The sequence below is a fragment of the Clupea harengus genome, chromosome 4 (assembly GCF_900700415.2).
Source record: "Clupea harengus chromosome 4, Ch_v2.0.2, whole genome shotgun sequence".
NCBI classification, from domain to species: domain Eukaryota; kingdom Metazoa; phylum Chordata; class Actinopteri; order Clupeiformes; family Clupeidae; genus Clupea; species Clupea harengus.
In genome coordinates this window covers 1,747,559-1,758,317 of record NC_045155.1, presented here as the reverse complement: position 1 = coordinate 1,758,317, position 10,759 = coordinate 1,747,559, and the positions used below count along the sequence as shown (strand labels likewise).

Sequence of the window (10,759 nt, the reverse complement as noted above, 5' to 3'; positions counted from 1 at the left end):
TTATTGCTTATTGTAGTCATATGGGTGTGTTATTTATTTGGGATGTGCAAGTGATCATTCATCTTTGCGGAGTGACTAGTATTATGTTAACAGGCATTTTCATTGCGCCCAAAAATTGACAATATACCATTATCACATTCAAATGCAAACAGTCCTTGGTTATCAGTTTTAGAAAACATGTTACAATAACTCTTTATATGCTGTACAGAAAGTTACCCTCTGTGTCAAAATATTCTCTCCCCCTCTGCACTACCGGAGTATGTTTTTCAGTCATAGTTTGAGCAAACTCTTGGAGTTCTGAGTCTGAAAATGTAATCCCATCCCAGAGCTCTCGGTCCTCATCTTCAGAATAATGCTCCTCATCCTCTTCCTTTAACTCTACAGTCTTTTCACTGGTGACAGTCTTGTTTTTGGGATGTTTGGGTACTGTGCTAATCACTTGGCCAGTTGTCAGGGAGCTTGACCGTTCTGGGGGCCTCTGGGAAAGAGCAGTGGAGCTTCTACTGAAATGTGCCACTATTTTACTGTCCACCTTCATCATCTCTTGGCTTCGACTGGCCACCAGGGCTCCTGTGGTTCCTGGAGGAAGTGTTGCCTCTGTGCCACTCCTAGGCAGTAGCCTGGGCTGAACCATAGTCCCGTCTGCAAGAGATGGCGGCTGCTGTTGTTTAGCCAACACCATTGTATCTTGCTTTAGCTTCCGCTCTGGGCTTGGAGTGAATTTACTGTTGAGTATTCTGTTAATTTCACCCGGGGTGACGGAGAAGCCCTCTGCAAGCCGCTCCATGGTCCACTCCTCTGGAGATTCCTGTTTTAGAAACCTGATGGAGAAAAAAAAAAGGACACACAAGAGTTCAGTAGGTCCCCCCCAAAATATTCAGTTTTGTCCAGCACATAAAATATGGAGCAAAACATGAAGATTATGTATCTATTGTATGCGACTCTTGTGTATAGAAGATATCGGACCTGATTTGTTCAATGGCGTCCCAAGTGAGTTTCCGCATTGGGGCTCCTTTCGGCCTCAGCTGCCTTTCGATCTTGTGGAATTTCACGGTTTTCATTTTTTTCTTCTCCTCCCTGCAAGGAAATGTTTTAATACCATTAGAGATAGTACATCATTAAAGCCTCCAGCCTGTATGAAACAAGATATATTTCCGTACAATTATCAAATTTAATTAATAGGCTTACTTGATCACAGCCTCAATCTGCGCGTCCACATCATGCACAGCAAAGTCCTCTTCGTTACTCTCCTGTTCTCGTGTACGCCTGGGATCTGAGGCATGACTTCTCTGACTCCATGTACGCACATCATGGTGGGCCAGCCTTGAGCTACACACTGGCATATTCAGTGGCACATTGCCAAGTTTGAAGACCACAAAGCGAAACACTCTAGTAGGCATGGACATTGTTGGACGTCAGCTGAAACCACTTGGGGCAATTTCAACAACACAGGGATGTGATTTATACCTGATTCTGTGAAATAACAAATTCAAGGTTGTGTACTTTAGCATTCCATTCCCATCGACACAATGTTTAACATCAATAGTTGAAGCATTGTCTTTGTCGTTCATTAGCTTACACAACGTACATGGTAATCATAAATGTTTAGCTGTGATAGTAAAGTCACTACATGGTCTAAGTTATTCGTCTGGTACTCACTTGCAATCTATCTCTTATTCACGCTTTTAGTACCTTCTCGTCGAGAACGGCAAGGATAGCAGAAAACAGATCAAAACGTTAAAATGTCATTAACCTGAGTCTAATTATTCTTCTGATATATGTATTTCGTTCAAAACATGTGCAGAGCCCGTCTACTATTAGAAATGACCTGGCATGGGTTAGAAGACTGCCTAAACATTCTCTTACGTACTTCCGCCTTTAACGGAAATACGTTGAGTTGCGGGGACGAACCTCAGCCAGAGAGGCAAGGGACAGAGCAGCGCAGGCAATAAAGAGGGAATAGACATAAAGCATCACAAAGAAATATCTGATATAACTGTGATCAAATCATTTGTCACTATCAATTATCACCACAAATAATTGGGTCTTGTTAGGTTTTTAATCGAAATTAAATATATATATTTTAAATGCATTGAATGTTTAAAAGTATGCAACATCAACAATTTTGAGTCTTATTTCTTTTTTCAACAAACAGTAATAAAACACGTTCTATTTAACGTTAGAATTGATATGTGTTGACGACTGGATATCAAGTTGAAAACAGCAAATGTGGTATGTAGTTGCAATACTTGTATAGAACATTTTGTAACAGTGTGAACTGACTGTGGGAACACTGGCTGAATTAATTCCCCTAGGGTCGCTGTATTGTGCCATCAGTCTTCTTTTTCAGGTCAGTCTTCGATAGTCACGTGACTGCCGAGCCTGCCCCTTTGTTAGCTGGGTTTCTTATTAGCGCCATTTTCTCTGCACACTCTGATGATTGGGTTTTTGAGATCTACGCTGGAGCCAATCAGAGGATAACCGGACAGCCGAGAAACGGTAAAGGGTGCACGGCTTGAAAGGGATGGTAGCTGACAACACGGATTGGTTTGTCATTGACCAACCAAATTACTAATTCTGCAAAATACAGAAATTGAAACGGTAACGTGAGACGAACACAATCTCTGCGTTGTAAACCAACAGTGGAGTTGAGAGCAAATATCGCTGAAATAGCCATGGGTTAGCAAGCAAGTTAGCTGTAAAATACAAGGTTGCTAGCTAGTTGGCTAGACGTGTCGTTGTTCCTTTGTTTGGGGGGGAACGAACGGGTAACATTTACTCTCACTAAGCTGTGGTCCCATGTCGAGCTAGCAAGTTGGGTTTAAACAGGTCTCAGCCCTGATGTGAGCCAACGTTAATATAACACTACCATCAGGGTTTTCTTGTATAAGGGCTAAGGTTAGTTGAAGGTCTGTTTGTGTTATTTCTTAACATCAAAGCACTAGTCTTTCACCACGTAACGTTAATGGTAGGTTTGGCCTTACGCGACAGCCCCAACATTCCCTTGGTTAAACCAAGAGGACTGTCTTTTAAACTCTCCATTAAACAAAACTAACGTTATCGTATTAGCTAGCAAGTTACCTAAGTGGGTTCTTGGCAATAATATTTCAACAAGAGTCCAAGTAATGTTAGTGTTGACGTCCTTCAGCCATGCTAGCTAGCAATGCTATCACTGATAACGTAGCTATGAGCTACTTTCAACTCACGTTACACGCACGAGTTGAACCTGGTTATTGGGATCCTTTAATTCAGGCTTCCTCGAATATATTTTTATCTAATGATTAGCCACCTGTATAACGATACTTTGTTGATGAAACTGTCACGAGTGACTTGGAAATTGGCCAGTGGCTACCTTTTATCGTACTGGCAAATGTAGCTAGCTGGGTGACGTTAGCCTATAGCTATGTCTATAATGAAACCGGGCGCAGCTTGGTGGGTTGCTTGCTGGCTCAGTTAAGGCTTAAAGTGGTGTGTCCATCTGGGAAAGAAAAGGCAGACCTTTCATCTAACAGTCAAGTTAGAGTTCTTCTCTCATCATTGATCAGAAAATGTTATAGATTTTGGATTGGCTCGCGTTGTTTCAACAAAATGAAATAAATACATTCCAATTGTCTGACTTTATTGATGCCAGAACTTTTTTTTCTTTTTCTTACCACAGGTAGAGGAAAATCCTGAAGTGTAGTGACATGGAGCAATACACTGCCACCACCAGCAATGGGGAGCAGATCGTGGTGCAGGCAGCGAATGGACAGCTTCAGCAGCAGGTATGATTGGGAGAAAAAAAAAGTATGAACAGCTGCTCACACAGCAGTGTCAACTGAATGATTGCATTTTGAGATGTGAGTGAAGGCATTCACTGTTAGTGTTTTTTGTTTCTGTGTGTTGCTTGAGATTATGTAAGAGGCAACTGAGAAATAGCGCTTTATTACTAGGTGTTTTATCTGATACTGCAAGTGTTTTGTGTGAGTTTGCCAGCGCAGAGTGATTTTATGGTGGTGACTCGTGAACTCATATGGGCCGCCCCACGCTAACGTGCCGTTGTCTGCAGGCACAGGGCACAGTGACCGCTGTGCAGCTGCAGACTGAGGCACCTGTGGCCACGGCCGCGGGCCAGCAGGTGCAGACACTCCAGGTAGTGGTGTGAACTCTGACCTCCAGCTCTGCCTTTCTCCTGCATGCACTCTCTGTATGTGCTGTGAGACCAGTCCAGCATGCTTGAGTATCCTGTCATGACCCCCCACCGCGAGGACATGTTCAGACATGCTGCTGAGAATGCCATGTGAGCCTGATGCCATGGAGCTCCCCTTCACAAAGAGACTACAAAATTGGAACTTGAATTTATGTCGGCAGCCTCTGAGAATTGTGGGGGGGGCACTGTGCACTTACGCAGCGTTTCGGCATGTTTCTCTTCATCCTCTTGTGTGAAGCACATGGTATCCGTTCGACTTGCAGCATGGTCACTCATCTCATGGATACAAATCTGTGTAGGCTGCATCTGAACATGCTGCATGTGTGTGTGTGTGTGTGTGTGTGTGTGTGTGTGCTGTTGAGTCGCCATGTGTTGCACCATGTCTTTATCACAGTCTTGGATGTACAATACAGAAGAATAATCCTCTAAAGACAGGCCATCTACATTCTGCCGGCGGCCGGCCACAAGTTGCTGTGGAAGCTCATCTCATTCCCAAGTGCTTTGAGACTCAGCATGGCTCATTGACACTCCATCTCGGGCACATTGAGACTCGATGTTTCCTGTGGGTGCTGAAATGGGCCATTTTTAATTAGGGCCATTTTTTTTTTAATAATCCCCTTTTTAAAAAACAAAAGCGTTTTTAAATTTTTTTTTAATCCATTCATTACCCCTACTTTCTACATGCAGGTAATCGGCTTAGTCTGAGCTGGTAGCCCTGAGCAGTAACTCATTATTCCACCGTGCGTCCGTCCGTCTCGCTTTCATGTGGAGCTGCATGTGAAACCCACCACAGTGCGCTTTTGAGGTCCAAATGGCCCCAGTCGTGACCTTTCTCTGGTTTCCCTCTTCGGCAGGTACAAGCCCAGCCCCTGATGGTGCAGGTGAGTGGTGGGCAGCTCATCACCTCCTCAGGCCAGCCCATCATGGTGCAGGCCATGCCAGGGGGTCAGGGCCAGACCATCATGCAAGTCCCAGTGTCTGGAGCACAGCAGCTACAGCAGGTAAGTCGGCGGCGGTGGGCCAATTTGTACAATACAAGGTACCTCATTGGTGGTACAACCGATGAAAACTAGCTAACCTAGCTAATTCCGGTGCATTTACATTTTTTTATGGACATGTTTATCAATGTACACTGTCCCTTTTTTAAATAAACGCATATTAAATTCCGACAGACTCCTCCATCATTGCTGTTCCCAATCATGTTTATCCTTGTAGATCCAGCTGGTGCAGCCGGGGCAGATCCAGCTGCAGGGAGGGCAGACACTCCAGCTGCAGGGGCAGCAAGGTCAAGCTCAGCAGATCATCATCCAACAGCCACAGGCTGCCATCACCGCCGGCCAGAACCAGGTGAGCTGCGCTGACACTCGCTCAGGAAATACCAACCTGTCGTGGTGATATCGGTGACCTTAACATCACGTGTCTGTGTGGTTGTGTGGATGATCTCATATCTTGCTAAGGGACAGCAGATCACTGTGCAGGGGCAGCAGGTGGGACAGACAGCCGACGGCCAAACCATCGTTTATCAGCCTGTCAATGCAGATGGGACAGTCCTGCAGCAAGGTATTCACATACAAGGAATTTACGCATAGCATAGGTTTTATTATATGTCAATAATTTGCTTTTAATATTTATTTATACATTTAATACTGTTGTATTTTTCTCCCAAAGTTATTTGAAATGTGTTTTAATTCTAGCCTTTTTTTTTTGCAGGGATGATCACCATCCCAGCAGGATCGCTCGCTGGCACTCAGATTGTGCAGGCAGGGGGCGCCAACACCACTACCACTAATAGTGGTCAAGGCACAGTCACAGTAACCCTGCCACACAACATGGTCAATGCGGGGGGGATGGTCATGGTAAGACCCTCCAATGAGGTACCTTGAATATTTTTACATAATATTATTTGTAGAAAATCACCAAAAAAGGGGGATGGCCTGGAGTGTAACACACTAATGTAATATACTCACTGAGAATACTTCACTTTTTTTTTCCTCTCTTCCCATGGGGTGTATCTGTCACTACTGGATTTGGCCTTTTCATAAATTCACAGTTATATCCATGCACCATTTTAGTTTTCTTTCATATAAATGATTAAAGCACTTCTACTAGTTATTCTTATTTTGTTTCTCTCTTTGTTGATTTCAGTACTTTCTGGCTATCTGATTTTATTCATGACAACTAATAAAGTAACCACTGCCTGTCTCTTTAAATAACACCTTCTCATGACTTCTAGGTGTCACAGTCTCAGAGTGCCTTGTGACAGTGCCATTCCTTAAAAGCACTGTACTCTGGAACACCCAATTAAACCTAAGCGAATTAAGCCGTGACCGTCTCTCCCTCTCCCTCTCCTCTCCTCTCCCTCTCTCTCTCTCTCTCTCTCTCTCTCTCTCTCTCCCCTCCCTCTCTCTCTCTCATTCTGTCCCTTGTCAGATGGTACCTGGTGGTGGCACTGTGCCAGCTATCCAGAGAATTCCCCTACCAGGAGCAGAGATGCTGGAAGAGGAGCCTCTCTACGTCAATGCCAAGCAGTACCACCGCATTCTCAAGCGGCGGCAGGCCCGTGCCAAGCTGGAGGCCGAGGGCAAGATCCCGAAGGAGCGGCGGGTGAGTGAAGTCCTGTGGACGTTGGCGACGAATAAAAGCGGAGTTGGCTGCACTTGGTGCCAGCTGGTTCACTGGTTCAAAGTGAATTACACCAACGCTCGCGCATTTCAGGATTCGAAGTAAATCTAGGCTTTGCCGTTCACAGATGCTTAGGCGTATTCAGAATCACACTCGGCTGTTCCAGGCAGTTATGTGTAGATTCTCTGCAGTATGCAGACTTTAACATACTTTTTTTTATAAAACTATGGACATAGGTTTTGTAAAACTAGGGACATAAGAGTTTGACATACATGTCAAGGTAATCACATTTCTGCTTTCAGTAGAAAACTATAACTTGAATTTAAAGATTTTCTATTATGTCTCTTATGACTTTAATTGTTTTGTTTGTATTCATCATCTAGCCATTCTAAAGCTAGCAATCGTATACAAATCTAGGTTATTACATGGGCGTGGTGAACAGTCAAAAAGTTGAAGTTACCTGACCATGTTGATTCTTTTACAGTGCTTTTAAAAGAACTCGAACTATTTACACCATTCCTGAGTTAAGTTTGTTGTGCTCTCCCCCCAGCAGAAGTATCTTCACGAGTCACGCCACCGCCACGCCATGCAGCGCAAGCGCGGTGATGGCGGGCGATTCTTTTCGCCCAAGGACAAGGAGGAGATGGCCCTGGCCGCCTTGCAGGTGAGGCTGCAGCAGCAGCAGCAGCAGCAGCAGCAGCAGCAGATGAGCGGTGTCAAGCAGGAGCAGGACATAAACAGAGCAGTAGAGTTCTGCTCGCAGTGGCTTCCTCAAGGCACCTCACCTTTGGCTTAGCTCTCGCTCTCGCTCTCGCTCTCGCTCTCGCTCTCGCTCTCGCTCTTCCCCCCCTCTGCTCTCGCTCTCGCTCTCGCTCTTCCCCCCCTCTGCTCTCGCTCTCGCTCTCGCTCTCGCTCTTCCCCCCCTCTGCTCTGCTCTGCTCTCTGTCTCTGTGCCGCTCTTCCCCCCCTCTGCTCTGCTCTGCGCTCTGTCTCTGTGCTTAGCCATGACATGCTGCTCAGAGTCTGTGTTCGAGTAGCATTCATGGGCGTGCAGCTATTTCTGTGGCTTGGATTTTGTTTTGTTTTTTTGTTCAAAGAAAAAAGAGAGAGAGAGAGAGAGAGAGAGAGAGAGACTGTTGTTTGAGCACAGCACCAAACTAGCATGAGCCGTGGGCCCGGAGGAGGTTGTGGGGTTGATGCATGCAGGCCCCACGTCCCCCTTAAGAGCCTCCACTCACTGCTGTGCAGTCTGGCTCAAGGGTTTTTTTTTTTTTTTTTTAAACCTGAATCCCGGATTGGTCTCTGGAACAGTTCCCCCTTACTCCTGGCACTTGAAGCTACAGCCTGTATTCAGCGAACAGTCATGTTCACCTTGTGAGGTGGCGTTTAAATACGAAGCGAATGTTGTTGAATGTAATACAAGTTATGCAAATATAACCCCTCTCATTGTGCGCATAGTCTACAACAAGAATGAAACCGTTTTTCTGTGGTTTCCTTTTTTTAAGAATGTAAATGGTATCTTGTAAAGTTCTGATCATGGTCAGAAATGAGAGGGTGAGCCTGTGCTGTGCATTCACTACTGAGAACTGAAGTCACGGTCAGTTCCCATAATTTAACTAAGGTGCCAGAATTCCAGAGAACGCATAATGGCCACAGCCACAATCACAGGCGACCTCCGCTGCTTGGACTGTCTGTTTCCTTCTTTTCTGCCAGTGCTGTTTAGGCACAGTTCCTTGCTCATGTCTTTTTTTTTTTTATTAAAAGTGTTTTTTTTTTTTTGCTGTTTTTTTTGTTATTGTATCTCCCCCCCCCCCCCCCCCCCCCACAGTTAGACAATGCAACATTATAACATGCTTAAATTGAGAAAGTTGTAGGAAATGTTGGATGGATGTGAATGCTTTCATCTGGTTTCATGCTTGTTTGTCACCTGACTCCTTTCTGTTACCATTCATTTGCACACATTTGCCATGTTCTGTCATTCCATGTTTTCATTTGACTTGATTTTGTGTCATTAACTCATAAATAAATGACAATACAGAAGATAACAACTTTCACATTTTTTTCCGAAGTAGTAATCGCCATATGTAATGCCATGTAACATGACCCTTTAAATTTCATCTTCATGCTTTGCTTCACTACCGTCTTATCCCATTAGTCCTCCATGATCACATCGCTCTTGTTTTATGCGTTTGGGTCCAAAGATACTCCTGTATTTTAAGATGTGACACTGGTCATTAATGACATTGTCTGATTCAGATAGTTTTTCCAGGATGTTTTGTCAGTGACTTAGTCATGGGTTTAAAAAAGGACCAAATAGGCTATATTTACCATATGATAAAAAAAAATCTTCCACATGAGTGACAACTTCTCATTTTTTTGTGTTTTTATCAAAAGGGCTTCATTAAAAATAACTACTTCTTTTCTGAGGCTGACTTCTAGGTGCCCACGTGAGGAAAATAAATGAAACTGCCAACCGGCCGTAACCGTGCACTTATGTGAGCTCACCTATTTGGATCATTTGTAATGATCAACTCACTTCTTCCATCCACAGGAACAGCAAGAGGCCGCTGCCGCGGGAGATGAGACTGTGGCCCAGATGATCCGTGTCTCATAGGGAACCGTCCCTCACCACGGTCCCGGGTGTCTGCGAGTCTCCCGCTACCCTGACAACCCCTCTCCCTCCCCCTCCCCCTCCCCAAGCATTCAAACAACTGAGCATCACTGCCACCCAGCCAACCAACTTCTTGCTGATCTGGCTATCTCCATTATCTTTAGTACGTATCAACAAGTCCGGCGTCTGCATGTCAGTGGTCTTCCTGAAGTGGTGTGGCTGTTACTCTCTCGGAAGGGGATGTTTCTCAGGCCCACTATGTCAGCGGTGGAGAGATCCCACCTCAGGCCATCTCGCCTAAAAAGAGAAATTTGAGTTCTAGAAGGTTTAAGATGACCTCTACAAACTAGATCACATGCTGTGTGACCTGTTAAGATCGGTTTCTAATTGAATTAGAACAGCTACAGCCTTTCATTTGATGACATACAGTAGGTTGCCTTTTCATGATGTCCTCTGTAGACGCATTTGATTTGTAGCATGTAAAAAATTTTAAAAAAAATTCACTAACATGACAAGAAAAAAAAAAAAACATTATTTAGGTTGTCCCACACTGCTCCCTGAAGCAATGTCAAATACCATTTAACAGGGGGACCCTGCTTTTTTTCATGTACTAACTTCAAATAGTCCTTCCTGGCCCTCATCCTGCTTTGTACAGATCTTGTTAGTCATGGACATAACGGAGGTGGGAGGGTGCCTCTCGGGAGGCAGGTTCAGTCCCTCATGGGGAGCCTCAAGGTCAGGCTCTCAGCCAGTGTGAACACTATTTCCTAAAGCAGGAAAGACTTTTACACGAATATTTTGATTACAATTGTAGATGTGTAGGATATTAAGAGTGTTTTTGTTTTATGTGTCATGTGTCTAACACCCCCAAAACATGTGGCACTACGTGTCTTTCATGTTCTCTTAAAGTTGCAGTTTTTTTTATACTTATTTTGCAGGGCATCTTTAAAAAAAAAATATGGATGAGGGCAAAGGAATTGATGCACATTTGGTAGAATTATGTTTTATGCTGTCTTTATATAATATATTTTGATTAAATGTCATGTATTCATGAAAATGCACTGTATTGCGTGTTTACTGTTCGATTGAGTGCCTTACACAGGACATTGTGTAAGAATTGCATATTCAGCATGTGTTTTTGAAATAAGATTTCAAAAAGTAGCTTTGATAATGTAACATCTGCTCCAGGAAACGAGCATCTTGTTTTAAACTTTTAATTTTAAACATTGCTATGGCAAGGTAACTTTTCAGAGGAAATTGCCCTGGCTACACTAGACTTTGCAGACAGGTCTCCTGAACATCAATTGACACTACTATCCCAAACAGATGGATGTTCT

The 10,759-nt window shown here is 44.1% G+C and overlaps 2 protein-coding genes across 16 annotated transcripts; one reads left to right on the top strand and one right to left on the bottom strand.

Annotated features, from left to right (window-relative positions):
* Positions 1–10: 10 nt before the first annotated feature.
* ngrn (neugrin, neurite outgrowth associated) lies at positions 11–1,873 on the bottom strand. The gene is made up of 4 exons (XM_012824228.3): positions 1,660–1,873; positions 1,189–1,473; positions 967–1,077; positions 11–821 (listed from the first exon to the last, which is right to left on the bottom strand). The coding sequence occupies exons 2-4, from the start codon at positions 1,404–1,406 to the stop codon at positions 194–196; spliced, it is 957 nt and encodes a 318-aa protein (XP_012679682.2). The 5' UTR covers positions 1,407–1,473; positions 1,660–1,873; the 3' UTR covers positions 11–193.
* Positions 1,874–2,339: 466 nt separating this feature from the next.
* Positions 2,340–10,479, top strand: nfyal (nuclear transcription factor Y, alpha, like). 15 transcript variants are annotated; one of them, XM_042707568.1, is made up of 9 exons: positions 2,348–2,499; positions 3,659–3,764; positions 5,044–5,190; positions 5,405–5,536; positions 5,626–5,749; positions 5,900–6,063; positions 6,620–6,793; positions 7,365–7,475; positions 9,363–10,479. In XM_042707568.1, the coding sequence occupies exons 2-9, from the start codon at positions 3,687–3,689 to the stop codon at positions 9,423–9,425; spliced, it is 993 nt and encodes a 330-aa protein (XP_042563502.1). In that variant the 5' UTR covers positions 2,348–2,499; positions 3,659–3,686; the 3' UTR covers positions 9,426–10,479. The 15 variants fall into 15 exon arrangements, with proteins under 15 accessions (XP_031421570.1, XP_031421567.1, XP_031421564.1 ...); XM_031565717.2 differs by having other exon boundaries at positions 2,355–2,499; positions 5,647–5,749; positions 5,900–6,045; XM_031565716.2 differs by having other exon boundaries at positions 2,355–2,499; positions 7,362–7,475.
* Positions 10,480–10,759: the final 280 nt, after the last annotated feature.